The following is a 27,172-nucleotide window of genomic DNA, read 5'->3' on the forward strand; positions in this document are numbered from 1 at the left end:
TTGAATATGATGAGGCATTGTGTTCACAGGAGAGGGGGGGGGGGCTTTGCTTTGTTTCATGTTGGGGTAGTTTTCTCATCCTAAGTGTCTCGTGTAGTCAAAGAGAAAGAAGAAAACAAAAAAATAAAGCTGTTCCGTCTTATTTGTATGTTTCTTTATATTTGTAAATTTTCTTTCGATGGACACAAAAAAAGTTATCAAAGGTGGACAGGCTACTTTGATAAGTGTATTTTGGTTTGTTTTTATTTTTGTTGTCAGTCATTTTTGCGTGTGTCCCCCCCCCCCCCCCTTGTAGATACATATTAAAAATAAATAAATAAAATGACTTCACTCCTTTTGCCATGAACACTGGGTGCTTACTATCAATGGCGTTTATATTATATTATCCCTCCTATTAAGATCAGCTTTGAGTTTGGTCTCTCACACCACAATATGTTTTTCTTCATTTGTTTTTATGATCAAATCTTATGTATCAGTGGCTTAGTGTAGTCAAAAGTACCACTTGTGGAACGCTGGCTCCCTCTAGTGGTTTATAAAGGTATTGGTTCGCAGTGGTTTGTTTTAATGAAATCCATTGGAGTGTGGGGAGAGGAGAGGAAGATGTTTGTGTTCTTTGAAAATCTTAATTATCTGTAACTCATGAAGCTATTTGCCTCAACATCAAGTGTGTGGGTGAGAAATGACTGCAAGTTCTGACATATCTGCTAGTATGTGTTTGGACTTGTCTTTGTTTCACAGCCCAGAGGCTCCAATATCCAATGCTGCTCTGGTTTGGACTTGTCCAGAGTACTTTGGTTTCATTGACTAGTTCATGCCATTTTATTTGCCTTCTTCTTATTGTCTTTATTGTAAATAGAATTCTGAATTGACAGCCTCTGACTACGAACATATAAAATATATTTGATGTCGGTGGCCCACAGGATGTTTTGAAGAAATTCCCCGATGCGTAATTTAGGGAGCCAGACAGGAAGTGAAAGCCTACGTCTTAACCACGTCACCGTTTATTTACGCCTGTGGACCAATGAAGCTTGTCGAATTTGTTGACGTCACACGGCGTACTCCAGAAGAGAGCGCGAGAAAAGAAGGGGACCACAAGCAGGCTGGTTTTTTTTTTTTTTTTTTGCGTATCCCCCTCTTTCCCCCAACCTCAGCCAATGTCCGTTTGTCTAACCCCCAAACTCGGGAGCAGCAACCGGCCAGCCAGGTAAGGCGGTCGGCCCTCGCTGCGTACGGCCATGCTGGAGGAGAACCACTGCTACGGGCTGACCGGTGGCTCGTTGGCGAACGTCTCCGTGTTTCACCTCAAACTAACTGACAGCGCGGCGACAGCCATTAGCAAGTTCCACCACGACAAGGTAAGCTAACTCATTTAGCCGCCTTTAGCCTCCATCGTGCTAATCCTAAAATAAAATAAACTCTTACATTCCATGTTACATAAGAGAATGCGGAACCAACATGTAGACTGGCGGTCGAGAGGGACTGATGATGGGAAGTAACCAAGTCCAAATACTGCATTACTCTCCTCAAGCTATTTAGTTTTAGGCATCTGTACTTTAATTGAGTGTGAATATGTTTGCTCGCCTTTTTACTTTTACTCCCCTACATTTGTACAGAGATGTTTATGCCTTTGTTCTTTAGTGGTTGTTCAACTTTTTACACTGTGTGCCACCCAAAAAGAAATACTTAGCTGTACAAGTGAGGGGTGTGCATTTCTATACAAAAGAGGATTCGATACGCTTGCAGTGATTTTGGTTGTTTACCAATGGATAATATTTCCACATGGACGTTGCTCATGCAGAGTTCTCCTCTCCTTCAGGCTTCAAGCGCACCTCCTACTATCTGTTTCAATGGAAACCAAGGGGTAAGAGGATTTGCCCAATATCATTTCATCGCAAACACAAAATCTGATTCTAATCCTCCCTACGTTTGTGACCTTGATGTAGAAAATCACAATTCCTTCCTCGAAGAACGGCAGCGACGCCAGGGTCTTCACCTTCGGCATCGCCAACGTTGCCCGTGACAATCCGCACGGCAGCTTCGACTGCATCCAGCAAGTCGACTCCGGGTGAGACGGAAAAAGTCCCGAGTCCATTTAGGGGGTTTAACTCGCCAACAAGGACTCCTGATGTCATTAGCCATAAATGCTAACAAAGTTCGGCGGCGTGTGTGTTGCAGCTCGACGCAGGAGCTGTCGTGTCTGGGCGTGATCCAGAAGAAGATGACTGTGAGGGCCACGGACGACTCGTACGACAAAGCCCTGCAGAGCATGGCGCAGGCCGAGGAGGAGAACCGCAGCCGGGGGGCCATCGTCATCAAGCAGGGAGGTCGCTTCAAGCAAGGTAGGTTGTATGATACTGCGAGGCTACATTTGAGCTTCTATGGCCCTTAATCCCAAAAGAGTCTCAAAGGGCTTCTCAAGATGAATTCTCATTGCTGTTTAATGTTTCCAACATTGACAATTCCCAGTAGAAACGCACAGTGTCTGATTGCGTCACTCGCATACGTGATGCTTTTGTCTAATCAGTAGAAGTGGAGTCATTTCCCCAAAACTAGGTTGAGCATCTTCCGCTCGTGTATGTCGTAACTCACGTGGTTTTTTTCTTCTGTCATTCTGCAACATCATGAAATGTCGTCCCGCTACTTCCTTTCTGTGGTGACTTGGTTTGACTTCAAATTGTATCACACATCCTGATGTTAGAAGTGTACAGACTTTTTCGTGTCCACTGACGAGGCGTTTGTACGCACACACACGCAGGCAAGAAGGTGACGGTGCGCGCCCCAGCCCCGGCTTTGGCCGCCCTGACCAAACCCCGCCAGTTGGCCAAGTCGCCCCTCGCGGGCAAAGCGGGTGCCCTCCCATCCAAGGGCAGGAAAGTTGGCGGCGCGTCCAGTGGGAGATGCAGCGTCCAGCAGCAGCCCATCAGGGAGAGGGCCACGCATTTGCTGGCCCTCAGGCCCTACAAGAAGCCAGAGCTCATGTTGAGACTACATAAAGACGGACTCACGCCGACTGATAAAAAGATGCTGGACTCGGTGCTCAACGATGTAAGGGCACTCTCTTGGTTTTCTCTGGTCTTGCTTTTCGAAAACTGAGAGGCCCAATTGTCAGTGTAAACTGCTTATTATTTTTATGGCGCATCGTGTTGCATACAGGTGGGCCAACTCAATAGCCGAGACAACATGTGGGTGCTCAAGGACAGCTTGTACAAGGAGCTGCGCAAAGACTGGCCCGGGTACACGTCGGGAGACCAGCAGCTCCTCAAGCGGATCCTTGTCAGGTAGCCCCAAAAGTCCGCTGCATGTGTTTGTCTTGTGAAAGTGGTTCACCTCTCAGCTCATGTCAGTAATCGCTGTGGAAAATACTGTCTCTGCACAGGAAACTGTTCCAGCCTCAGCAGAACCTCCTCACCGTCCCAGAGGTGCAGGTGAGCCCGCTGCGGGACACGCCCAACTCGTCGCCGGCACACCGGCCCAAACCCGCCCCCGTCGAGGAGTACACCGACCCTCTGGTCAGTAAGAAAACCAGGATATCGCACTTGACGCGGAAAGCCGCCGCCGCCGCCGCCATGCCGGGCAATGACGTCCGTTCCGAGCACTCTCTGGACCCCCGCAAGCTTTTGGACTCTCTGTCGGCGGCCTGCGGACGGGAAACGGCTCAGGTGAAGAGTGACCCTCTGCCTGACGTTGACAGAAACTCCATGAAAAGGAAGAAGAGCAAACACAGAGAGCAGGTGAGATCGGGAACTAGCTTTGACATTCCACAAACAGCTTTTGAGTATCCATATTTCATTCCTACATAAATTGCATTTGCCACTTATTCTTCTACCGTTGTGACTTCAGAAGGAGGAGAAGAACAGAGGCAGCAAAGAAAGGAAAACAGAAACCAGTTCAACCACTCAAGTTGCTGTGGACAATGCAGGTCAGTAGGTCATTTTACAATACATAGTTTTGCTGGGCCATTAATTGTCTTTATTCATTCAATAATTAATGGCAGGTCCAACTTTATAGTATTTTGAGTCATTTTTACCCTGAAAACCTTGTTGACAGAAGCTGGCTACGTGACGTTTGACTCGGACGGCCTTCAAGAAGCCGAGCAGAACACGGATTATTTAACGTGAGTAGACGAAAGTAAATAGTTGCTGAAAATATATATTCCGTTTAACCTTCGGGGCCTTCCGATTTTGTTTCTTGCCATTTTTTTTTCTCCACGCGGCTAAAATGTTTCTGATTGTTGTACTCGTGCCCGCAGGACTTACACGGAGATCAGCAGCCCCGCTCAGCGGCAGCGCTACAAGGAAGAGTTCAACAAGGAGTACAGCGACTACCGAGATCTGCACGCCCACATCGACGGCGTAACCCGCCAGTTCATGGTGCTGGACACGCAGCTAAAGCAGCTCCACCAAGACTCGCACAAATACAAGGTGAGGCAGGGGAGGAGTCTTTCAATTGAATATGTGACAATTTGAACTTTAAAAATCATATCCAGAGGCATTAAAAATAGATGTCATATCTCTTACAGACTATTCACAACCAGATCGTCCAGAACTATCGGCAAATAAAGAAGGTTGGCCATTCTAAAAATGTTGCCACGCTTGATTTTTCAGACACACCCGTATGCATTTCTGTGTGACATCACAGTTTGTTTTGTTTTGTTTTACCCATCCAGTCCAACCCCAGCTACAGCCAGGACCGCCTGCGTTGTCAGTACCTCCACAACAAACTGGCTCACATCAAGAAGCTCATATCCAAGTTTGATCAGCGGCAACTGGAGCAGTATTCCGCCCCCAAGTGAGGAAGGAAAAACTTCTCCAGTGAACGTCACGGTTACAGGGCACCGGAAAGTCTGGTCACGTTGCATTCATTGTCTCCGGAAGCGCACCGACTGGATGGCGTGTGATGGTCGCTTCAGCCAAGGATGTACGCAGCGACAATTGCAAGCACATGAAGTGACCGCACTATACTGGAGTAGGGGAAAAACTTTTGGGGGGAGTCTTTTTATCATTAATGTTCATACTGAGAAGGCACTGTTATCGTCCAGATTTTTTTTTTTAGGGGGGGGGGGGGCTGCCTGTCATCTGGTGTTGTTATTCAATGTGTTTGAATCTGCATTCAGGGATTTTTCTCCATGTATTGCTGGAATTGAAAAAAATTCTAAGGTTAAAAACATGTTGCATGCTACCCGTCTTAAAGAACGCATGGCAATGAGTCTATTTTGTGTATGGCATTTTTATTCACCTTTATTGCCTCTGTTATAAAATGGTTACAGTTGGATGTCAAATTACTTTTTAAATAAACTCAAAATTGAAGCAGAGTCGCTGCAGTTTGTTATATTTTGGTTTCAGCAAGAGTTGTGGTCACGTGATCATGTAATCACATCTCGCGGTATTTCTATCAAATATTCCCGGTTCAAGATGGCGGACATATTTATGTTGTTGTTTTTTTCTCCATTGCGATTGGCCGCAAGTGATCCCGTAGCCACGCCTTTTTTTAAACTCAACTCGAACGGTGATTGGTCAGTCTGGCCAGTCACAAACATTAGCACCACGCTCCCTATTTGCAAAACATTACATTGTCCTCCGTTATTTTTGCACCTGAAAAATGTCTGCCGTTTGGAAGTAATTGAGTGTGAGTTGTCAGTCTGCTAACTTGACGAGGTTTTGCTGTAAATTTAGATTTAGTTGGCTACTTTAGAAACAATGTGACAAGTTAGCTAGCTTGAAATAAGGTAGCCAAAACAACGAGTAATATATATTTTTTGATTGACAGGTTGCCATGCTGTAATTTAATCTTCACAGTAATGGCTTGCTTGCTTCGGGGTACACTCCGGCTAACGACGCTCACACGGCCCCTGAGCAACCTTGACTTTGCTTCAGCTTCAGGTGGACTTTTACTACCTCCAGACCGCTTACGTCACCATGTTAGGACGGTGCACGACAGGGGCAATGGGACCAAGAAGTCCCCACCGGCGGCTGTTCCAGAAAGGCTGCCGTTTTCCACAGTGACCCAGGATGACTTGGACTTCTTTCAAAAGATTCTACCTGGCCGGACCGTGACTGACCCCGACCTGTTGGAGTCTTATAATGTGGATTGGCTCAAGTCTTCCAGAGGTGAATGAAATGTAATCCCTCCTTCTGCGGTTTGATTTTTTTTTCTTCCTATCTAGCAAGTTTTGAAGCATTATCAGCAAATATTCAACACGTCTCAGTGATGTCTGTCCATCCCCTGCAGGTTCCAGTGAGGTGTTGCTGAGACCTCAGACAACACAGGAAGTCTCACAAATTCTCAGGTTGGAACCAAAATGGAGTTCAGTGGTTATAAGACATTAATGCACGTCCTCCCTCTGTAATAGCTACTGTAACAGCCGAAATCTGGCGGTGAACACACAAGGAGGCAACACCGGGCTGGTCGGTGGAAGCGTTCCCGTCTATGACGAGATCATCCTCTCCACCGCCCTCATGAACAACATCCTGAGCTTTGACGCCATTTCTGGTTCGTGTCCACACAGGTGTCCATGCACTTTCCTGCTTGAATATTGAAGTTATTTTCACGTTTATTCACGTTGCAGGGGTCCTGACTTGCCAGGCAGGTTGTGTCCTGGAGCACTTGTCTGTCTACTTAGAGCAACAGGAACACATCATGCCCTTAGACCTGGGCGCCAAGGGCAGCTGCCACATCGGGGGCAACGTAGCCACCAACGCGGGGGGTCTGCGGCTGCTGCGCTACGGCTCACTGCACGGCAGCGTTCTGGGCGTGGAAGCGGTGAGTTTGTCAAGGCAAAAAAAAAAAATCCCCCAGAAACTCTTTGTCATGTTGCCATAATGGATCCAGGTGCTGGCTGACGGTCAGGTGTTGGACTGCTTGTCCACCCTGAGAAAGGACAACACGGGCTACGACCTCAAGCAGCTCTTCATTGGCTCCGAAGGCACGCTTGGCGTCATCACCGCCGTGTCCGTCCTTTGTCCTCGCAAGCCGAAATCTGTCCATGTGATGTTTCTGGGTAGGCCCTGTTGCGTTTAGGTTAGCTGTTCAAAAATGACACCAATGATCATTTAAAAAAAAAAGCTCTGATTTGTCCTCGTAGGTTGTGAAACGTTTGAGCAGATTCTGAAGACCTTTCAGCTATGCAAAGGCATGCTGGGAGAAATCTTGTCGGCCTTCGAGTTCCTGGACAGCGAATGTATGTGGCTGCTCAACACGCACCTCAAGCTGGACAACCCCATCTCTGGTACACATTCAGCACAAACAGACATCAGTCACAACATTTTTCTATCCTGAATTGAAAAAGGTGAGCCTTAATGTCCACCCTCGTTATCCAGATTGTCCATTCTACGTGGTGATAGAAACATCGGGCTCGGATCCGCGGCACGACGAGGAGAAGCTCCATAACTTCATGGGAGAAGCCATGACATCGTCGTTAGTCACCGACGGGACGCTGGCGACGGAGGAGTCCAAAATCAAGGTGACTTAAGACATCATAATACTGCATTGTGATTTCATTGGTGGGGGATTTATATTAAAAAAAAAAAAAAAAAAAAAAACATTTCTTTTGCGGCAAAGGCTCTGTGGTCGATGCGCGAACGCGTCACCGAAGCGCTGACGCACGACGGCTTCAACTACAAGTACGACGTGTCACTCCCCGTGGAGACCATCTACCAGCTGGTGACCGACATGAGAGCCCACCTGAGGGGCCAGGCCAAGAGGGTGGTGGGATACGGACACGTGGGTAAGAGCTGGCAAGACTAAGACTAAACTACAAAACTAAAATGGGAAGAAACAAGATGTCAACATATGCAAGGAGACTCTCCTTTTTGTGGCACTCCATGTCCTCTCTTCCATCGTCCCACAGGAGACGGGAATCTCCACCTGAACATCACCTCGCCAACCAGAGACGCCACGCTGCTGGCTGCCATCGAGCCGTTTGTGTACGAGTGGACGTCCGCCCGGCAGGGCAGCGTGAGCGCCGAGCACGGCTTGGGCCTGAAGAAGAGGAACTACATCTACTATAGCAAACCCAGCTCGGCCGTAGCCCTCATGGCCGCCATCAAGGCCATGCTGGACCCTCGGGGCATTCTCAACCCGTACAAGACTTTACCGGACAAGCTGTTGTGAAAGTTGTTTTCTGTTGACCAAACAAAACAAAAACAAAAAGAGTGTCATTATTGGGATTTTACAACACTTGGCCGAGAAGTGGAAACAAAATAAATCCCAGTAGGACTTGTTTGGAACGTATGCCCCCAAGAAATTCTAATTGCATAAAAAGTGCTTCAGCAATACAGAGAGAGAGATAAAGTAAACAAAAAGAATGTGCTTGTGTCTCGACTTGTCACTTGCGTAACACTTAAGAATGCAGGCCGCTGCTTTGATTGATTAGTTTTTATTGAATAAAATGCAGTATTCAGTATTTTTATTGTTAAATTATAGTCTGCACTTGTGTGATTACTTAAATGTTTTCGATAAATGGCATGATTGTAAGAAGCATGGGCAAAATATTTTCTGAAAGATAAATGCTGTATATTCACTGTTTATGCATAACTGATTATATCAAATATTTTTTCAGCCAAAAAAACAATATAGTAAATATAATTTACATTTAAGATGTATTTATTGTGAAAATAATGTCGGTAAAACTTGTATAACTGCAAATACATTTTGGGGTTTTATTTTTTGCACTTGTTTTTCACTTTTTCTCCCGCTAGAGGGCAGCACATGCTCTAAACGTTTCATTTTATGCCGTCTGATTACGCGAGCAAATCGCAAGACTCTTTTCCAAATGAGTTCACCTTAGCACAATTAAGTTTGATTCTTGCGTCTCCTCGTCTTTAAAACAATTCCCTCCACGGCAACCATGAACGGCTCGCTGCACTCGAACACAGTGGACATAAAACTCAAGCGAGGGCCTGCAGGTAAAGATTATTTCGTGGCAGTGGTGGCTAGCACTAGTCGCTACTATGTTACGTGGCTAGCGACGAAGCTATTGAGCTAATGGCTAACTAACGTGCCAAACTAGCAAAAGACGAACAAAATAAGAGCTGGCAGTGTTGTTAACGCATTCCAAATGACTAATTGAGATAAATTACTGGATTTTTGTAGATAATAAAAGCGTTTTTATGCTTTGAGACTCCTTTTTTTTAATGTCTTTGCTAGGCCTGTCAGACTGAAAGTGAATCTATGTATTATCATGATACCCAATCCAGGACATGTATACCCATTTATACTTAAAAAGAAAAAAAAAAAAACAATTTGCCTTTTTAAAAATCATAACTGATTCAAGTTGGAAGTAGTGGGAGTGACCCCCATGAAGACATTCCTGTCATTCCCATCTTCTTCTCCTGTGATGTGTCTTTGCAGGTCTGGGCTTCAACATTGTGGGCGGCGTGGACCAGCAATACGTTGTCAACGATTGCGGCATCTACGTGTCCAAAATCAAGGAGGACGGTGCAGCGGCGCTGGACGGCAGGCTTCAAGAGGGCGACCGCATCCTGGCGGTAAAAGATTTGAAGCATGTTTTTCCAAATGGGTCAGAAACAAATACCCGATTCTTGATTCCGATATCATGTAGATCAATGGTGTCAAGCTGGAGAATCAGATGCACAAAGCTGCAGTGGATTTATTCCGGACAGCAGGGGAAGACGTGGAGCTGCGCGTTCTGAAAAAGGTACAATCCATCCACTTGTGTGCTGGTACCTCCAACGTCTGATCACCTATTTTATGATGCTTGATTTTGAAGGTATCTCCAAGCAATTGATTTCAAAGGTGTGTTTCTCCCCCTTCCTTTTGCAGTCATCCCATCATATAAACGGGCCGTCCGATACTCAAGCCGATCACGCGCCCTCGGCGCCTTATCTGGGGATACTTGCTGTGCTAACGGGAGCCGCCGTTGCCATTTTTGCATTCATTTACATCCGTAACAACCGAAGACCGTTTTAATATCACCATACTCTTTGCTATCGTGTTATTTTTTTTTTAGGATCAAACATACTGCTTGAGGCCAAAGAAGGGAGTGATTTTTTTTTTTTTTTTCTTCCAAATGACACTAAAGCATAATCTTCCTGGCACAACATTGTGGGACGTATCTTCATAACACGGCTGCCCTTAAGCTAGTCAGCTCCGCCATTCTTTTGTTATGGCCCAACGTAAGTCCAATCGGACCTTCTCATGACACGCTTGCATTTTTTTGTTGCACTTTGTCACGGCCAAATATGCACAGAATTCCGTCCTGGAAAGTATAAGGCAGGCAGAATAAGCCACCAATGAACGTTGAAAAATTCATCCATCCATCCATCCATCCATCCATCCATCAATTCTATCTTGAAGCAATGGCGTTTGGAACAAGGGTGCACTACTTGGCTCCAACCCGCAGAGGGCGCTGTAGATGCACTTTCAACGAGTTTGCGCGTTCGATCAAAACAATGCTGGCTATGGGGAATTGAGTTGCGTTCTGTCACAACTCACCTAAAGAAACATTTCATGTAAAAATAAATTGATCAAAGAAATGGAGTTGAATGGTCATCGCTACTAAAAATGCTATTGTAGCTGCCATCAATTGCACTGGATCAATCATTTAGCCTCGAATGTACTCATTTTTCACACTAGTCCTAGATTGAATTCATCTTTTAATATGTCGATTATATATCATCTATGAGTAGAAACCATATTTTCGGTTATGTCAGAAATTCCCACGCATAATGAATGGTTAAAGTGCTAAATGTATTTTTATACAGATATATAGTTTAATAGATAATTCTGAAATCACGCACCAAGGATCAACCGATTTTCTCTCTCGCCCTGTTGTCGCTATTCTTACCAGAAATCAAAACACAAAGTACATCGTGTTAGAATCCAGCCTTGTCTTTTAAAGTCAAATCAAGTTGATTGTGCAATTAAGTATTTGCTCGATTTTTTTTTTTTTTTTTTTTTTATGCCATTTTTTGAAATCACATGAACTACATTCCCATTGACCGTGCACAGAGGCGTGAGAGAGAAAGAAGCTTTCGGGGGCATTCAATCGTTTATTTTTTTTTGCACTAGCCAAAATTATGGAGCCTCTCCGGTCTTGTTTGTTGTCCTGTAAATACATTTCATGTCACTCTGCTGCTGATTGTGAATACTGTGCACTGTATGCCAGAAGAGGAAATAAACATTTCATGTTTTACATCGGAGCAGCTTTTCGCCACGTGTGGGATTCTTTTGCATTTTGAGTTGGATTTTCACACCCAAGCAAGTCATCATTCCCGTGCAGTCATGGTTTAATCAACTAAAATTCACACAGCCAGCAACATATAAAGTGACGTCATGGAATCAAAGTGACGTCATAGAGTCGCCGCTGTCCCGAGAATTGACTGAACTAGCGTGCATACGGTAAGGGAAGGAGAAAGAAAGATCAATTCAAAGAGAACCAAGCGCGTTCTTGCCAAGGTTCCTTGTTTTAATCGGAAACCTTTGCTTGGTTTCTCTTCTTGGCATAAAAACAAGTGGATGGCTTCAGTGTGGCGGACGGAGTCGGGTCCAATTCTGGTTCGACCCGACCTCTCTCCAAGCCGGGCGTCCTGGAGGTGGGGGCGTACAGGCCCAGCTTTCGGGCCGCCACCCACCGACTTCTTGGGCAGCTTGACGCACGGAGAAGACTTGCGGGCTTTGTCATAGACGGCGAGGAGCCGATGGAGGAGAGGGACGGCGTGGACGGGTGTGGACTCGCGCAAGAAGGTGACGTCATCCAGACACAAACGGGAAGCGGAGGAGGCATAGCCGCAGTCACAAGCACACTGAGCGGACGAGCGTCGACCACGTCGGGGGGGGGGGGGGGGCAATTGAAAGCCTTTCGGAGTTTCCATCATCATCATCATGTTGCAGCGCCAGAACCTCTCCCACCCACATGAAGGAGGCTGGTCGCGGGTCAGCCACGGGAGGAGCGCCGCCGGACGAGGATACTAGAAGCAGCGAGCTTCCTGTGGACCCGGCCGGCCGCTCCATCGTTCTCATCAGCACCATCAAAATGGACGCCCGTGACAACACGAGGAGGACGCTCAGGCCTTCGCTATGAGCACTTTGGAGGCTTTTTATTACGTTGGCCTTTGAGCTTTTATACCTTTTTTGCCCTCGTGCAGTGACATTCTGACGGCTGTGTGTGGATGCCGATGCGGAGGCGGTGGAGGAGGACACTGAGGGGTTTATGGGCGTTCTGAGATCCAGCACACGCTCAGCTCGGAGCCATGGCCAATGAACCTGTCATTCTCAACGTGTATGACATGGTAAGAAGCTCTTTATTTCTATTTCTTTGTCATTTGGTCATCTGACACCCGTCGCCCTACCCTGCAGCCTCTTGTCACTGACACTTGGTCCACATCGAGACACCAGCTCTAGTTTACGTACCTAAATGTGTATTTTGTTCCCCATTAAATAAAAAAAAAAATGTCTTTCAAATGTTAATGTCATGCATATACACATTTTAGTCAAGTATAAACAAAGTTTGCATGACTGCCTTATAAATGACTGCCCTCTAGTGGCCAAAACGAGCGCACCAGAAGCAACACCATATTCACTTGGAGTGCAACATTAAATTCAAAGTTGTTTATCTATGTTTTTTTTGTTTTTTTTTTACAATATTATAGATTGCAAAAAGAAAAAGACAAAAACGCGCAATAGTTGTTTTCTTTGTTGGTAGAGGCCGGGAATGGATTTCCACAAGAACATCCTGTCAAGGTGGATGGTTTGATTTTCAATGTGAAATCAATGAGTGACTCCAGGCTGCAGGCAACATGAGCTCATAAAAACGGAGGGCGGGGGGGCGTGTCTGCCGTTTCTGCTCGGAGAACAGCAGTAACAGCAGATATTTGAGAAGTTAACACTGCATTACGTCATGTCTTCTATTATTGATTGGAGACTGCTAGCTTGGCCTGGACGTGAATTGATTTCTGATTGTCTGCCGAAAAACAAAATAACCATCCAAACACGGCAAGGAGTCAACATTTCTGTTTTGTCTTTTTCACAATGCTACAATATACATGACTAACCAATTGGAAATTTTCCCCCGCAGTACTGGATCAACGAGTACACTTCCAATCTCGGAATTGGAGTCTTCCACTCAGGAATCGAGATTTACGGCCGAGGTGAGACTTGACAGTACACGTGATAGGACATGGCGTATTAAATCACTGTTAAATAACATCACGTGACAGGACAGGTGCGACGTGACTCCAAATAACCTGCCCTTAAAAGACCTGCAAAAAAAAAAGTGGGCTAATCGCTCCACCTTTTGTGCACTAGAATTTGCGTACGGAGGCCACCCGTATCCTTTCAGCGGCATCTTTGAAATCAACCCGGGCAATGCCCCCGAGCTGGGAGAGACTTTCAAATTCAAGTAAGTGGTCAGCCACGTCAATTTGCTCGATTGGCTTTATTTACGGACCGATTGGAAGGGGATTCTCAACAGGGAGGCCATCGTCCTGGGCACCACCGACTTTGGAGAGGAGGACATGGACAAGATCATGGAGGAGCTTGGCAGGGAGTTCAAAGGCAACGCCTACCACCTCATGCACAAGAACTGCAACCACTTCTCCTCCTCGCTCTCAGAGGTGGATCATTTTATGCATGAATCAAAAGAAAGAATGAAAAAAATGCCTTTTTTTCTTTTCAAGAAAAAATCACGTAGGAAATTTCTTGTGCTATTTTTCCAGCTGCTGTGCGGCCGTGAGATTCCACGCTGGGTCAACCGTCTGGCCTATTTCAGCTCGTGCATCCCTTTCCTGCAGAGCTGCCTGCCCAAAGAGTGGCTGACGCCGGCCGCTCTGCAGAGCCACATCAGCCTGGGCCTCCACAAAGACGAGCGGCGGCGGCGGCGCTCCAGCGACGACGAGCGCCCGTCGCCCCCCTCGTCGTCCGGGGCCGCCGGATCCTCCTCTTCCTCCTCCTCGCATAGCTGCCGCCACACCAGGGTGTGAGGGACCGCCGTCGGACCCGCCCGTGGACCAGGACAGGTTGGGGAGTTGAGCCTTATTGGACAGTTGAGGACTGCCGAACGTGGCGTGCGACCAATCCCGGGACGTCTGGTTGTTGACTCCTCAAAATGGGCTTGCGTCTGAAGCCTTAGCAGCATGAGATTTGGTAGACGTGCCACACAGAAGTAAACCTTTCGAGAAGCCATGCCCTTAAAGCCAGTTTCAAATTTCTGCTCATTTGGAACTCAACTCTCATTAGTAGTTAGCTTAGCATACATTTAGCTATGCCATTTGTGTTTAAGTCTTGAGCTGCGATATCAATGACGCTATCCTCGTTTTAATACATGCACTTGTTTTTGCTTTGATCAAGCTTAGCGTGCGTGGTCTTATGCTAAGCTAACTAGCCACTGCTGGTAGTAACCACAGTAGTGTTTGTCTAGGCTGTAAGACAATATTGTGTTTGTAATCATGTTTACAGATTGCATAGCATTTAAAGGCAAAGAAGGGAACAAAGCCTTTCATTTTGGGACAAGGCACACTTTCTTTTCCATCTCTTCCGCTGATAGCGGTGGTGCATTCAAGGACAGCTATTCTCTCAGGAAGGAACTCACTCATTTATTGATTGTTGCTTTGGACATTTCACCAAGTGTATTTATTGTGTGGCAGCTGACACACACACACACACACACACACACACACACACACACACACACACACACACACACGCACACACACACACACACACACACACACACACACACACACACACACACACACACACACACACACACACACACACACTACACTTTGGTTCATATAATAAAATACAGTATGTGACTTTGTAAAAGATTGTACAATACAGGAATTTTTTTTCTAGTGTCATCTGGGACCTTTCAAAAGACTCTTTTTTTTTTTTTCAAAACAAAACTTGATTTAGTACTAGAATAAAGGGACTACAAAACGTGTGAATGTCTATGTGATAATGTACATTATTACCAGAATTGAGGGTAATATATTCCCATTTTGGTGCCGATTGAGTAATATAACTTGTTCCTCTTTTTATTTCTGTAATATCATTACAGTTACTGTGTCCAGTAATGTGTTATAATCCGAGCTGTCACACATCAGGTGTAATCAGAGTAGGGGTGTGCTAAGAAAACGATATATATCGACATTTTTCAAATAGATAATTCATTCATTTGCAATGTCGATATTCCCCCTTGCCGCTAGAGGGCAGTATTTTGTTGCCATTGCCTTTAAAGCTTGACAGAGACAGGGGCATATGCAGCAGTTAAATGGCTGAGAAATTCTTCCACCCACACGCGTCTTTAAAAGCAGAATACGGACTCGTTTGGGGATAGAAAGACAAAGAGGAGGAGTGCACGAAACAGACAAAACCGGCACGACTGACCTCCGCGTTCACCTGCAACGACATCACCTTGACGAGCAATGTCGCCTCCAAAGAACCCGAGCAAAAGACTTTAAGCATAATCAAGTAAGACCATTTTTAGCGGGCATGAAAGATATTATTGTGCACATTTGCTTCGGTTTATGTCTGTATAGTGTTGTGGAGAACCGCGGCAAGTTGAAATTGAAGGAATAAAATTATCAATATGAATATCATTTGAAACAGAAACTTTATATGCCTTAAAAAGGTTTACCTCGATTGTATAAGGATTAATGAAAAAGCACTAACAAAAAAGTGAAGTATTTTTTTGTGTTCTTAACATGAACCAAGCAAAATGTATTTTGTAATTAATAACCTTCAATAAATGGAAGGTGAATGTACCATTATTGGCCTATTTCTTTGTGCAAATGGATTTTAATTTACTTTCTATTGAATCGTATTGTATCTATTTGAAATGATACATATTGTGTCATTGCCTGTGTATCGAGGTATGTATCGTATTGGCAATATTTAAAATGTAATATTGGATGTATGATTAAATCACCGAGACTTTTTATACGAGTTACAATTTCCATTCAGCCTATTCACAGTCAACGATGGAGAAGAATCAAACCAAAAAGTGATCATTTGGAAACTATTTATTGAACATTTGCAACCAGGATCAGTTAAATACAGAATATCTTTCTCGTCTTTGCAAACCCCGACAGCGAGGAGCGTCTTGGCGTGCTAACACTCTGAGGAGGAGGGAATGTTGTATGACTTAATATAAGAAGTAGTAAGGTGCACAACGCTGTGCTTGGAAGTTATTTGGCGGCGTGGTCGTCAAGATAAGCAAAGAGGAATGAAATTCGGGGTCTTAAAATGGCCTCCTCCCAAGCCCGTCGATTTTCCCGAGCGACGGGGACACAAAACGGATGGTGTTTCTTACGCATAGCTATGAGTGTTGCTGTGTGTGTTGTTTTTTTTTTTTAAGATAAAATGATCAACATGAATATATTAGAAAAATGGCAATTAGTCTTTAATAAACACCTCCCCGAAAAAACAAGAAAAAGAAAATCAGGGTTATAAATTAAAAGTGTCCAAATAAAATCAAACGCGCTGACTTTTTGGGCCTCTTTCAGCTGGAGACTGGAAAATCCTCATTGACTACACAAATGGCACTTTTCAGTCTCTCCCCGCTGTTGACCCCAAACCCTAAAAATCAACTCTTCCTAATTTACAAATAAGGGTCAGGCGCTCCAAGCGCAGGCCCGACCTCCCCGCATTTCCACCACCGCAGGGTCGGGGCGGCAGGTTTTCCCCCAGACTGCATGGTCCTCCTCGGCGTGCTAGGCCCCGGTCTTGAAGGTCTGCAGTATGAGGTTGGTTTGGTGGATGAGCAGATTGGCGCTCTTGAAGACGTTTATCGCCCTGGCGACCAAAGACGAGCATGAGGACTACAAACGGCCGCGAATGACATCGCGCTGCACTTACTTTCCATCTTTGAAGTATGTTTTTAGGGTGTCGCTGAAGCTTTTCGAGTATTTCACAAACTCCTTCTTCTGATGCTCCAGGGCCTTAACCGGCACAGAAAGCGGAGAACATCGAAGACAAGTAACGGGCGAAATTGTGAATGGTTGGCGTTGTCGTACTCACTCTGCGATTCTGGTACTGATATTTCTTGATGACGTTGTTGACCGTGTCCAGGAGCTCTTTAATGGCGCTGGCTATGTCTCTGTAGGGCGTCAAAATGAGAATGGCGGTTGCAAGATTTCATGAACGACTGAAGGTTGGCCACGATTTAAATCGTTTTGAAAAATTCCGCCGAAGCCGCTCACTTGATAGTCTGTAGAAAGCGTACTCTGTCGTTGATCTCGTCTGGGATTTTGCTGAGGATGTGTTTCAGCGCTCTGGCTTTGTCGTTCAGGTCCTGGAACTCCTGTTCTGGCCGTTCGATCATGAATTCTGCACGAGAAGATTGGCTTCATTGATTGATTTTTTTTTTTTTTGTGATCGAAGGTGGGTGGGGGATGTACGCACCTTCCACGTCGTCGGCGGCCATTCGCAGCAGCGATTCTGTGAAGTTGATTTGGATATTCTTCTTCTCCAAGATCTTCACGATGATGTCCTGAGTCAGGCCGGCGTTCTCCCGCTCTGCCTGTTGAAAGGGGGTGTATAAAATGTATATAAAGAATGTTTCCGATTTTTTTCTTCCATTCTCAGGTTTACCTTGATGAAGGCTGCTCTGAGTGTCTGAGCTGCCGATAGGTTGATCGTCTCCAGCTGAGGGAGAAAACAGAAAGCGCACAAGGTTAGACATTCCATCGTTTAAGACAAACTTTGCTGCCATCTTGTGGCATCAAGATCTGAAGAAATTCTGATATATAATCCTCGTTCATATAAAATCGTCAGCATGTCGGGGGTGGACCATGAATGACAAAAGCTAAAATAATATTATTATTTTTTTCCTTTACCTCATTAAAGACCGGGTACATCACTGTGTAGAGCGTCATGGATACCATGGAGTTTGTCTCCGCTTCATTCTTCATCTCCTCCATTGTCATCCTCCAGGGAGGAGTGGCTCACGGTCAAATGGCAGTTGGAGGGGGTAACACACACACGCGCGCGCACACACCCGCACGCACGCACACACGCACACATATACACACGCAAACTCACTCACATACACACGCGCTCGTACACATGCACGCTCTTAAAAAAAAAAATGTCCTCGGGGAGTGCAACCTTAAAAGAAAAAAAAAAAGTGAAAACCAAATTGAAGTTAGCATATTCTTGTCAAAATACTACCTGTGCAAATTATGACTAATTAGTAAATTGCTCCGTTTGACATATTTCAAATCCTTGAGCACACTAAACACATGTGGAACGCCCCGCCCTAAAAAATGTATGAGTAGTACCTGAAGATGACAATTACTGTCCATTCAGATGACTGGCCTTGTTTTCAAAAGTGAGTCTGTGTGTCTGTCCAACCCACCCACCCACTTGTGTGATTTGTGACTTGAGAGCAAAGAAGGGGAGTGGCAGGCCAACCTGTGTCTTCCTTCACTTAATCTGACGAGTCATTCTTTTCAAATTTCGCAAACTGAAAGCGTTCCACGTTGCCGGCGTTTGGGATACCAAGACTTGAGGTTTAGAACAAAGTAAGAATTCAACAAAAATGTTCGCTACTAGTGTGAATTTGAATGATTCATTCCACACGCCGAATGTATCGTCACTACAACAGTGTTTATTGTTAAGACGCTTTTGGCTCCAGCCTTCCTTGAACGCAGCTTCTTAGCGGCGGCTAGGCTAACCTAGCTCCGAAAGTAGCCGACGTATTTTTCTTTTCTCGGCTCTTACGTTGAAGTGACGGCGAAACGGCTCCCGATAGACCGCTTTAAGGCTACAATTCGGTCCCGTTTCGATAAGGGATCAGTCTATTGAGCTCGAGCGGATCCATAAGGGAATAGCCAAAGTGTTAGCATTCACCCCAATACGGCGGACGTGCTAGCCGTGCTAGCTTAGCGAGAGCAAAGCTTAACATTTGTCTCGGCCCCGCTCAAATGTGGCCCCGTGGATTAAAAGCACGCGACGCCAAAGTGTTAACACGGTGGATGGGCGGCGAGGTGTGAAGCGTGTGCTTGGCTCTACCTGTGTTCGGACTCCTGAAAGAGGGGCGCGTACGTCGTCCGAAAAAGCCTTTTTTTAGCAGCTGTTTTCTTTACAACTTAAGGCGGAAGTTTTTTAGGACTGGCCTGAGCGACATCTTCCGGACCGTTGCTACGTATACGCGCGCTTAGCCAATCAGAAACGACGGCGAGTGTACGTCATCTTTTGCGTTCTTTTTTTTTTTAATTGCCAGAAGATAAACACGATCATAAAAATGACTCAATCCAATTAACATGCCTTACATCAATTTTGTAACACATTTCGTAATATTACAGTAGAAAAAAAACACATGCAACAGTAAGTCATACCAAAGCGAACATTATGACTTAAAAATACCATGCAACAATAAATAAAATATTGAAGCGAAAATTATTACTATAAAAATATTACTATTATTATCACGTGGAAAAATACAATATTAGTGCTAACCCTGCCTTAGTGAACGTGTCAGGTGTCACCCCTTTGAGAAAGTTCTGGCTCTTCCCCTTATCTAAAAATACCGCATGAATGCACATTCCCCTGCCCGCTAGACGGCGCTGCAGAAGCGATACGTGGGGGAGAGGGCTTTCGGAGAAAGCTCATTGGCAGGGAGCCAGAAGTGTGGAAACTTGTGGAACGTTCCCATTTGTTCACAGTCAAGCAGCAGCCGCAGCAGAAGCAGAAGCAGCAGCAAGACGTGCACGCAGAACTACCACGTATGTAGTAGCATCACTGTCACCAAAAAGAATTTGTATTCACGTTCAAGTCTGTTGCTAAGTTTTTCGAAAATCAGCCCTCGTGTTAGACCGGGTATATATTGCATATTGACCAACTGTGGCTGCAGAGAATGTTGAAAATGCACAAAATGATTTGCATATTGAGTCATATGAAGCCAATAGACCTAAATGGGGGTGTTTTAGTTTTGATCAGAATGAATGCATGTTAACAGTTGAATGAATGGTGCAGAAAGATTCATTTTGAATGAATGAATGTAGGGAAATATTTGAATGAAGGTAAAAAAAAAAAGAGTAGGACTATTATTGTGAAATGTTTTGGTACGTGTGCAATTTTGGAGTGTTGAGAAATGGTGAAAAGGGGAATGAGTTGAATTTTGGTTTGGGGTGATTTGAAACCTATTAATTAAAAGCCTTTTTGCGAAGAATGAGGTTTTTTTTTGTCGGCCAAATGTGGCAAAACTGAAAATTTTCTTAGATCTCGGTCCTTGCACATAATTTTAGCAAATCTAGTCTATCATATCGAATATGTTTCGAAACATTTTCCGGAATTCACATTTCATTATTTTAAAGGTGTTGCCACTTTTCCTCACTTGAATATATTTCTCTGTGAAGTCAGACTTGATTTCCCCTTAATCCAACTGATTTGCTATTTTAAATTTTTCGCTAACCTTCAAAGCGACCTCAAATAACTGCCAAATGGCCAAATCAGGAGAGAAGCTTTCAGTGATGATGGGGATAGCGGCATCAGTAATATTCCACTGGGGAGGGTCTGAAAAAGTGGGCGGTGCTCAACAAGACCTCACTTGAGCTAACTTGTATCAAAGTTTGGCATACAATCATTGGTTGCATAACGTTTGTTGTTGCCAGCTACTATGCGTCTTGCCTTCTAAATGGTTTCAGTCACTCGGGTCTGATCCAAAAGGTTTTGTAGCCAAATGGCTATTATGTCTTGTGCATTCCCTGGAAGCAAACCTGAATGGAAGTTCATGCTTTGACTTGCAGGGGAAGAGAAGTTCTGGTTCACCTATTGACGGATCTGTGTGCTTTTCTTGCAGAATCATCAAACATGCCTGTGAAGATTCTCATCAACAGTCCCAATGTCAAGTACACGGACACGCATATTGAAGCTCAATATTCCTACCACAGCACATCCGTGCACAAAAGTGGTAATACGGTTACAGTAAGTTCAACCCTCAAACCTAAAGCGGTTCTCGGAATGTTCTCCGCTCATATTCTGGTGGTTTAGGTGACGCCTCGCTCCACTGAAATGACCATTCGTACGGAGACAGGCCTGCCCCGACTGGGGGTCATGCTGGTGGGCTGGGGTGGCAACAATGGCACCACGGTCACCGCCGCCGTGCTGGCAAATAAGATGAAGCTCACCTGGAACACTAAAACTGGAGTCAAGGTGAAACAAATTTTCAGATTTCCATCAGTTGACAATAATAACACTGATCAATGATCATCTTGTCTGTTTTCAGAAAGCCAACTACTTTGGGTCACTGCTTCAAGCTTCGACTGTGTGTCTCGGTTCAGGGCCCGACGGCGAGGTCAACGTGCCCTTCTGTGATCTGCTACCCATGGTGCACCCCAACGACATCGTATTTGACGGTAGGGTGTGTCAATGTATATTTTTGTATACGCAGCGGATTGGGAAATTAGTTTTGCTTTACTGCGGCCATGTTGAATGTGTTCCGAGGCTGGGATATCTCCTCGCTGGATCTGGGAAGAGCAATGGAGCGTGCCCAGGTGCTGGACTGGTCTCTTCAAGAGCAGCTGCGACCATATATGGTCACCATGAAACCCAGACCGTCCATCTATATCCCAGAATTCATCGCCGCCAACCAGGAGAGCCGGGCCGACCACGTACTGGGCGGGAGCATGGCGGAGCAGGTTAGGCTGAAGCTCCTCTTCTTGTTCAGCTGCACCTGAGCAACTGAAGTTCACGCAGGAAATCATTTTCAGGTGGAGCGTATCCGGGCGGACATCCGTGACTTCCGGCAGGTCAGCGGAGTGGACAAAGTGATCGTGGTGTGGACCGCCACCACCGAGCGCTTCTGCGACGTCGTGCCGGGCATAAACGACACGGCGGAAAACCTGCTGGCTGCCATCCAGGTGAGAATTCATACTTGAGCCACAAATTGCTGGGGATGGAATGTGAAAGTAAAGAATAGAATCATAAAAAATATGAAGAACAATAAAACCTGTAATATATAAATAATACTACCAAACCCATTTTTGAACTCCATTTTTTTTTTTTATCCCTCCCTCTCTTTGGTCAGGGGGGCTCAGAGGTGTCTCCCTCCACTCTGTTTGCAGTGGCCAGCATCCTGGAGGACTGCGCCTACATCAACGGGTCCCCCCAGAACACGTTTGTGCCGGGGGCCGTGGAGCTGGCCCACCAGAGGGGCGTCTTCATCGGAGGGGACGACTTCAAGTCCGGACAGACCAAGATCAAGTCGGTGCTGGTGGACTTCCTGGTCAGCTCGGGCATCAAGGTGATTGTTGCAGAATAGCAAAAATCAATAGCAGTATTATTACAATTAGAATCGACTTCAATATAATAAATAAATAAATAAATAAATCACCAATTTTCAGCCCACCTCCATCGTGAGCTACAACCACCTGGGCAACAACGATGGCAAGAACCTGTCTGCGCCACAGCAGTTCCGCTCCAAGGAAATCACCAAGAGCAACGTGGTGGACGACATGGTGCGCTCCAACTCCGTGCTCTACGATCGCGGGGAGAAGCCCGACCACTGCGTGAGTGACACGCATTCCAACATGACATTCCTTTTTTTAGCCACAAAATTGCACACACAATAGCAGTTCACATCAACAAAACAAAAATAGCAACGTAACAAGTGAATACAATGCGGGCGGGCTTGGCACACCTCTCTCTCTTTCGTTTTTCTCCCAGGTGGTGATTAAATACATTCCGTATGTGGGAGACAGCAAGCGGGCCATGGATGAATACACATCTGAGATCATGATGGGCGGCCTCAACACCATTGTGTTACACAACACTTGTGAGGTCAGTCTCGTCGCGTCAAAAAGTTCAAATGATTATTTCATATGTATAATTGCCATATCTTGGCAAATAGGACTCCCTTCTGGCCAGCCCCATTATTTTGGACTTGGCCATTCTGACTGAGCTGTGCCAGCGTATAAGCTTCCGGCCCAATGGCGAGGACCACTTCCAGTCCTTCCACAGCGTCCTGGCGCTGCTCTCCTTCCTATGCAAGGCCCCCCTGGTTCCGCCGGGGACCCCCATCATCAACGCCTTCTCCCGCCAAAGGGCCTCCATAGAAAACGTCATGAGGTACAAACACAAACCAAACAAATCCTGTCAAGTATATAAAGCCAATCAGAATCGGGACTACATACATTTTTTTGCTGCTGTTTCCAGGGCATGTCTGGGCCTGCCCCCTCAGAGTCACATGCTCCTGGAGGAAAAGCTACAGAGGAACTTCCTGGCCGTACAGCACATTAATGGCGACGCGGCCGTCCCGAAGAAGGCGATCCCAAACCTCAACTACACAGAGGTCACCAACGGCGTCCACGCGTACGTCGAAGAAGTGGAGCAGTCCAAGTAGACGAGAAATATGACACAGAAATCTTTGACAAACTTGTTACTGTTGATTCTGTGTCTACATCTTTAAACTGCACACCTTTAAATGGAAATTCATACATATTTTTGGTTTACTCACTTTGCACCTTTAAGACCGTCTAACATGTTCTGACAATTAAAGCTGTTACAGAAGCACAAATCTGACTAGATGTCAATTTACTGACTTAATACATTTATCAAGAGAACGTACGGAATAAAACAAACAAATATCTATTTTATTTAGTGATAGCGTTTTAAAAAAATAAATAAAAGTGCTGTACCTTTAAGAGCACCCCCCCCCCCTCTCACCTTTGCGTCCCCTTACTTCCGTTGCTGCGACACGGGACGTCAACAAACATGGCCGACCGAGAGAAGCGCCGATCTACCGGCTCCGGGACGTCTCCCGCAGCTATAGTGGCCGAGCCAAGCCCGAGTTCCAAATCCTCGGGAACTGGGAGCGACCGTGAATTCCTGTCGCAGGCCGGTGTAGATGAGCTACTTCGCGGTGCCCTGTTAAAGATGGTGGAGGCCCGACCGGACGACCCCGTCGGCTTCCTGGCTGACCATTTCAGCAGTCTGGCTGCCGCAGTGATGGAGAACAGCGGCGAAGACTCGAAGGACCTGCGTGTGAGCGATGCTTCGTCGGGAGAAGAAGGAGGAGGAAGCGCCCGGAATCAGCAGCGACTCAATCGGGCGTTGTGGCACCTGCGACTGGCCCACCATTCGCAAAGGTACTAGTATATCCAGACATCAGTCAGATATTTCAAAAGCGATTAAAAAAAAAATGTATTAGTCTATAAATCCAACACAATAACATTTTTTTCTTCTTCTTGAAACCCAGTTCTGCATTTTGCAACAACGTCAGAGTGGCTTACGACCTCCTGAGCCTGGCGGGACCTATCGGGCATGCGGGTGATGGTGACCCTTTGAGGGTTTCGGGTGGCGGGGTCAGCGGTGGCCTGTACACACAAACCTTGCGATGCTTGTGCGACGAGGGCGGCGTCCCGGCCTCCACTTCCGCCCCACTGCTGTGCCGCCTCCACTGTCACGACCACGAGGCCGTCCCTTACGGCGTTTTCCATCATGGTGTGCTGACGTGCGCCGTTTTCTCTGACTACATCCGCCAAGCGCAGAGGCTCTATGCCCAGGTGTGTCAGCCGGACGAGGGTCCGGCTTTGCGGGCCCCGTGCCTGGCCGTGCTGGGTGCCCTGAGGGAGGCTTTGGAGATGTCGCATGACGCCGACCCCCCCAACGTCAAGGCGCTGCGTCGCCTGGAGGCCAGTGCCAAGATGTCGCCGCACCAACTGGCGCACGCCATGACTGAAGCTCAGGCGCGAGGCCCAGCCGGCCACATGGACGCCAAGGATTTTGAGAACGCGGCCGCGGAACTCTTTATCTCTCGTGTGAAAGTTGTCTCCTAGCTGACAATTATAGACATTTGTTTGTTTAAAAATTCGTCTCGTGTCTGTTGTGCAATTATCTGCTGCGTGTTTCGGCCAGAAATAACAAATAAACCAAAAATGTGGTTATTTTTAGATTTTAAATAGACATTACGCTGAATGAAATGTCACACGCCTGTCCTGTAGGTGGTGCTACAGGCTATTGATGATGAAGAAGAAGAAGAGCCCGGAAGTCGACCGGAGCTCTGCATAGTCGTTGCTAACGTTAGCTCTTCAACGTGAATATGTTGTGCTTCCACATGTAGAAAACTGAACAGATCGTAACTCGTAAGTTATAGTTTGAGAAAACGGCGAAGAAAACCGGGAAGGGTTTAACAAATACAACAAGCCGAAAAAAATGAACCGGAAGTGTAGCGTATGACAACAACGTCTCCATCCTCAGAGGCAATTGATCCGTCGCTGGTAATAATTCAAATGTGTTGCGCCGTTACGTGTCGAGATGGAAGACGATGAGCGGCTGCAGCCCTTCATGTTTCTCATGACGTACATGCTGCTAAAGCGCCGCAGGGACGTCAACAACGCGGACGTACAGAGGCGCAATGAGATCCAAAGACGCCTGAGACAGCGCCAGTACTTCTTCCAGAGGCAGAGAAGAATGATGATGGTCAGACTGCACGATAATGTTTGTGTTTTTTAGCAAAAGGAACACTTAAAGAAGTCGATATAGTAACTAGTTACATGCCTAGCTCAATATACTTATGTGTTCAATAAACGTTCACTCTACTCAAAAGTCAAAGTATCATTTTATTTGCATTTTCTCTTTGTCTTCACAGATGATGATAGCAGGGGGCATTCGCTCCAACTCTCATATCCGCACACGTCCTTGGACCACCGTCCCCAGCACGGACTGGTGGGAGCGAGTTGTGATGACGGAATTCCAGCCTTCCGACTGGCTGGACAAGTTCCGGATGAGCCGGGAGACCTTCTTCTACATTTGCGATAAGCTGCGCTCCCGCCTGACGCGTCAGGACACTAGTTTCCGTTTGGCGCTGCCCGTGGAGAAACGTGTGGCGGTAGCGCTGTGGCGCCTGGCATCCAACGTGGAGTACCGCACCATCAGCGCTCTGTTTGGAGTGGGCAAGTCCACCGTGTGCAAGTGCGTACGGGACATGTGTCACAGCATCGTGGCGCTGCTCCGCGCCGACTACCTGCGGCCTCCCGCCGAGCCCGAGCTGGAAGAGTCGGCACGCTTATTCCTCTCCCAGTGGGGCTTCCCGCATTGTGTGGCCGCCGTGGCCACGTTGCACACAGCAATCATCACGCCGTCAAGCAACGCGTCCGACTACATCAATCCGGCCGGCTGGCTCTCAGTTATGTCTCAGGTGGGTGCTGTCCATCATTTTGTTGACTACACCGCTTGTCTTTATTAGGGTCGAGAGCTACTCATGTCTCACACAGAGGAAAAAAAATATTGTTTTTGACGTGCCAGGTGACAGTGAACGGTCGCGGACAGATCTGGGACATGTGCGCCTGTTTCCCCGGTGGGATCGAGCCGGCGGAGATCTTGCATAAATCGTCGCTGTGGACCACGGCAGCGGAGGGCGGATTGTCGCCGGTGCCGCCGTCTCGCTTCATGGGAAGACAACTCAAGTAAATATTGTCAACCGACCTGGCATTCTGCTTCTAGTATAAAAAGAAAAGAATCCCTGCCTCAGAGTCTGCCGTGTGGTTGCTTCCCAATGTTGTGCCTGTCCGTTTTTAATGATGTTTTGCTTCTGCGTTGCAGCTACGTGCTTCTGGGTGAGCCTTGCTACCCGCTCCAGAGCTGGCTGTTGAAGGCCTACCCAGAGAAGCGGGCCACGCGAACCCGCCCGGCAACGCTGAGCGAGCGGCAAAACCTCTTCAACCGGCGGCTGCGACGTGCCCGTCGCGTGGCCCAAGAAGCGCTGCTGCGGCTCAAGGCGCGCTGGCAGTGCCTGAGCAAGCGCAACGACTGCGGCCTGGACGTGATGCCCGCTATGATCCGGGCGTGCTGCATTCTGCACAACGTGTGCGAGTCGCACGGCGACGCCTTCAACGGCGAGTGGCTGGCCCAGGTGGCCGAGGCCGAGAGCCCCCAGCCCGTCTATGCCGAGGTCGAGGCTGACACGGATTGGAGTCAGGACGAGGAGGTGCGCCAGCTCTTCTGTGACTATTTTCAACAGAATGACTGACTCTAATGGACTCCTTGTCTATGGTGTGTTGCCCACTCTGCATCCATTGCAGCCAGGTCGTCCTCCCATCCGCCGTCCCTTCTCTAGGTTTCTCATTTTTCCCTCAGTCTAACGGGGATGTCGAGAATAATCGACAACTGTGGAAGGATTTGATTTGGATTAAGGGGTATATAAATAAATTTGACTCGACTTCCCTCATTATTTCTATCGTTAGCTGGCAGAAGAGATATCCTTTTAACCAAG

The 27,172-nt window shown here is 46.6% G+C and overlaps 8 protein-coding genes across 14 annotated transcripts; 7 read left to right on the top strand and 1 right to left on the bottom strand.

Annotated features, from left to right (window-relative positions):
• The first annotated feature begins 678 nt into the window (after positions 1 to 678).
• Positions 679 to 5,309, top strand: LOC147045007 (RNA polymerase II elongation factor ELL-like). Its single transcript, XM_085932710.1, has 12 exons — positions 679 to 1,355; positions 1,817 to 1,861; positions 1,944 to 2,065; positions 2,176 to 2,339; positions 2,756 to 3,045; positions 3,154 to 3,278; positions 3,377 to 3,731; positions 3,841 to 3,919; positions 4,048 to 4,114; positions 4,250 to 4,421; positions 4,520 to 4,564; positions 4,667 to 5,309. Exons 1-12 carry the CDS (start codon positions 1,236 to 1,238, stop codon positions 4,790 to 4,792), a joined length of 1,710 nt encoding a protein of 569 aa, XP_085788836.1. The 5' UTR covers positions 679 to 1,235; the 3' UTR covers positions 4,793 to 5,309.
• Positions 5,310 to 5,505: 196 nt separating this feature from the next.
• On the top strand, positions 5,506 to 8,607 carry d2hgdh (D-2-hydroxyglutarate dehydrogenase). Its single transcript, XM_085932105.1, has 10 exons — positions 5,506 to 5,625; positions 5,767 to 6,107; positions 6,229 to 6,286; positions 6,350 to 6,489; positions 6,566 to 6,759; positions 6,829 to 6,997; positions 7,082 to 7,225; positions 7,317 to 7,459; positions 7,558 to 7,723; positions 7,847 to 8,607. The coding sequence occupies exons 2-10, from the start codon at positions 5,798 to 5,800 to the stop codon at positions 8,107 to 8,109; spliced, it is 1,587 nt and encodes a 528-aa protein (XP_085788231.1). The 5' UTR covers positions 5,506 to 5,625; positions 5,767 to 5,797; the 3' UTR covers positions 8,110 to 8,607.
• Positions 8,608 to 8,688: 81 nt separating this feature from the next.
• Positions 8,689 to 11,159, top strand: synj2bp (synaptojanin 2 binding protein). The gene is made up of 4 exons (XM_085932107.1): positions 8,689 to 8,903; positions 9,349 to 9,485; positions 9,560 to 9,655; positions 9,781 to 11,159. Exons 1-4 carry the CDS (start codon positions 8,846 to 8,848, stop codon positions 9,925 to 9,927), a joined length of 438 nt encoding a protein of 145 aa, XP_085788233.1. The 5' UTR covers positions 8,689 to 8,845; the 3' UTR covers positions 9,928 to 11,159.
• A 151-nt stretch (positions 11,160 to 11,310) lies between these two features.
• LOC147045010 (deubiquitinase DESI2) lies at positions 11,311 to 14,898 on the top strand. Its single transcript, XM_085932106.1, has 6 exons — positions 11,311 to 11,358; positions 11,473 to 12,248; positions 13,034 to 13,106; positions 13,264 to 13,357; positions 13,430 to 13,571; positions 13,674 to 14,898. Exons 2-6 carry the CDS (start codon positions 12,210 to 12,212, stop codon positions 13,935 to 13,937), a joined length of 612 nt encoding a protein of 203 aa, XP_085788232.1. The 5' UTR covers positions 11,311 to 11,358; positions 11,473 to 12,209; the 3' UTR covers positions 13,938 to 14,898.
• Positions 14,899 to 15,224: 326 nt separating this feature from the next.
• On the top strand, positions 15,225 to 23,476 carry LOC147045011 (inositol-3-phosphate synthase 1-A-like). Of its 7 annotated transcripts, none has more exons than XM_085932257.1 (15): positions 15,225 to 15,429; positions 17,341 to 17,453; positions 17,545 to 17,632; positions 17,806 to 17,929; positions 19,521 to 19,685; positions 20,762 to 20,886; positions 20,953 to 21,114; positions 21,188 to 21,317; positions 21,406 to 21,599; positions 21,672 to 21,821; positions 21,989 to 22,204; positions 22,305 to 22,469; positions 22,627 to 22,740; positions 22,811 to 23,028; positions 23,116 to 23,476. In XM_085932257.1, the coding sequence occupies exons 4-15, from the start codon at positions 17,833 to 17,835 to the stop codon at positions 23,300 to 23,302; spliced, it is 1,923 nt and encodes a 640-aa protein (XP_085788383.1). In that variant the 5' UTR covers positions 15,225 to 15,429; positions 17,341 to 17,453; positions 17,545 to 17,632; positions 17,806 to 17,832; the 3' UTR covers positions 23,303 to 23,476. The 7 variants fall into 7 exon arrangements, with proteins under 7 accessions (XP_085788383.1, XP_085788385.1, XP_085788388.1 ...); XM_085932259.1 differs by having other exon boundaries at positions 19,626 to 19,685; XM_085932262.1 differs by lacking the exon at positions 17,806 to 17,929 and having other exon boundaries at positions 19,626 to 19,685.
• Positions 16,671 to 17,834, bottom strand: LOC147045012 (programmed cell death protein 10-B). The gene is made up of 7 exons (XM_085932541.1): positions 17,796 to 17,834; positions 17,551 to 17,604; positions 17,362 to 17,479; positions 17,160 to 17,286; positions 16,978 to 17,056; positions 16,816 to 16,898; positions 16,671 to 16,752 (listed from the first exon to the last, which is right to left on the bottom strand). Exons 1-7 carry the CDS (start codon positions 17,832 to 17,834, stop codon positions 16,671 to 16,673), a joined length of 582 nt encoding a protein of 193 aa, XP_085788667.1.
• A 152-nt stretch (positions 23,477 to 23,628) lies between the features above and the next one.
• On the top strand, positions 23,629 to 24,771 carry tpgs1 (tubulin polyglutamylase complex subunit 1). Its single transcript, XM_085932269.1, has 2 exons — positions 23,629 to 24,047; positions 24,158 to 24,771. Exons 1-2 carry the CDS (start codon positions 23,674 to 23,676, stop codon positions 24,735 to 24,737), a joined length of 954 nt encoding a protein of 317 aa, XP_085788395.1. The 5' UTR covers positions 23,629 to 23,673; the 3' UTR covers positions 24,738 to 24,771.
• On the top strand, positions 24,771 to 27,127 carry LOC147045014 (uncharacterized). The gene is made up of 4 exons (XM_085932264.1): positions 24,771 to 25,380; positions 25,550 to 26,098; positions 26,206 to 26,366; positions 26,503 to 27,127. Exons 1-4 carry the CDS (start codon positions 25,216 to 25,218, stop codon positions 26,927 to 26,929), a joined length of 1,302 nt encoding a protein of 433 aa, XP_085788390.1. The 5' UTR covers positions 24,771 to 25,215; the 3' UTR covers positions 26,930 to 27,127.
• Positions 27,128 to 27,172: the final 45 nt, after the last annotated feature.

This window comes from Syngnathus leptorhynchus, chromosome 15 (genome assembly GCF_054491065.1).
Source record: "Syngnathus leptorhynchus isolate UIUO chromosome 15, UIUO_Slep, whole genome shotgun sequence".
Classification (NCBI taxonomy): domain Eukaryota; kingdom Metazoa; phylum Chordata; class Actinopteri; order Syngnathiformes; family Syngnathidae; genus Syngnathus; species Syngnathus leptorhynchus.

Bases quoted from the DNA above. Each gene is read 5' to 3' on its own strand.
- LOC147045011 (XM_085932257.1), top strand. From the start codon at position 17,833: ATGGATACCATGGAGTTTGTCTCCGCTTCATTCTTCATCTCCTCCATT. The intron at 22,741-22,810 runs GTCAGTCTCGTC...CTTGGCAAATAG, and splicing joins TGTTACACAACACTTGTGAG to GACTCCCTTCTGGCCAGCCC. The intron at 23,029-23,115 runs GTACAAACACAA...TGCTGTTTCCAG, and splicing joins TCCATAGAAAACGTCATGAG to GGCATGTCTGGGCCTGCCCC.
- synj2bp (XM_085932107.1), top strand. From the start codon at position 8,846: ATGAACGGCTCGCTGCACTCGAACACAGTGGACATAAAACTCAAGCGA. The intron at 8,904-9,348 runs GTAAAGATTATT...GTGTCTTTGCAG, and splicing joins ACTCAAGCGAGGGCCTGCAG to GTCTGGGCTTCAACATTGTG. The intron at 9,486-9,559 runs GTAAAAGATTTG...GATATCATGTAG, and splicing joins AGGGCGACCGCATCCTGGCG to ATCAATGGTGTCAAGCTGGA.
- LOC147045012 (XM_085932541.1), bottom strand. From the start codon at position 17,834: ATGACGCTCTACACAGTGATGTACCCGGTCTTTAATGAG. The intron at 17,605-17,795 runs GTAAAGGAAAAA...TTTCTCCCTCAG, and splicing joins TGTACCCGGTCTTTAATGAG to CTGGAGACGATCAACCTATC. The intron at 16,753-16,815 runs GTAAGTGCAGCG...TTTGGTCGCCAG, and splicing joins ACATACTTCAAAGATGGAAA to GGCGATAAACGTCTTCAAGA.
- tpgs1 (XM_085932269.1), top strand. From the start codon at position 23,674: ATGGCCGACCGAGAGAAGCGCCGATCTACCGGCTCCGGGACGTCTCCC. The intron at 24,048-24,157 runs GTACTAGTATAT...CTTGAAACCCAG, and splicing joins CTGGCCCACCATTCGCAAAG to TTCTGCATTTTGCAACAACG.
- LOC147045014 (XM_085932264.1), top strand. From the start codon at position 25,216: ATGGAAGACGATGAGCGGCTGCAGCCCTTCATGTTTCTCATGACGTAC. The intron at 25,381-25,549 runs GTCAGACTGCAC...TTGTCTTCACAG, and splicing joins GGCAGAGAAGAATGATGATG to ATGATGATAGCAGGGGGCAT. The intron at 26,367-26,502 runs GTAAATATTGTC...TCTGCGTTGCAG, and splicing joins TTCATGGGAAGACAACTCAA to CTACGTGCTTCTGGGTGAGC.
- d2hgdh (XM_085932105.1), top strand. From the start codon at position 5,798: ATGGCTTGCTTGCTTCGGGGTACACTCCGGCTAACGACGCTCACACGG. The intron at 6,490-6,565 runs GTTCGTGTCCAC...TTCACGTTGCAG, and splicing joins GAGCTTTGACGCCATTTCTG to GGGTCCTGACTTGCCAGGCA. The intron at 7,226-7,316 runs GTACACATTCAG...CTCGTTATCCAG, and splicing joins GCTGGACAACCCCATCTCTG to ATTGTCCATTCTACGTGGTG.
- LOC147045010 (XM_085932106.1), top strand. From the start codon at position 12,210: ATGGCCAATGAACCTGTCATTCTCAACGTGTATGACATG. The intron at 13,358-13,429 runs GTAAGTGGTCAG...GATTCTCAACAG, and splicing joins GGAGAGACTTTCAAATTCAA to GGAGGCCATCGTCCTGGGCA. The intron at 13,572-13,673 runs GTGGATCATTTT...CTATTTTTCCAG, and splicing joins TCTCCTCCTCGCTCTCAGAG to CTGCTGTGCGGCCGTGAGAT.
- LOC147045007 (XM_085932710.1), top strand. From the start codon at position 1,236: ATGCTGGAGGAGAACCACTGCTACGGGCTGACCGGTGGCTCGTTGGCG. The intron at 2,340-2,755 runs GTAGGTTGTATG...ACACACACGCAG, and splicing joins GGGAGGTCGCTTCAAGCAAG to GCAAGAAGGTGACGGTGCGC. The intron at 3,046-3,153 runs GTAAGGGCACTC...TGTTGCATACAG, and splicing joins TGGACTCGGTGCTCAACGAT to GTGGGCCAACTCAATAGCCG.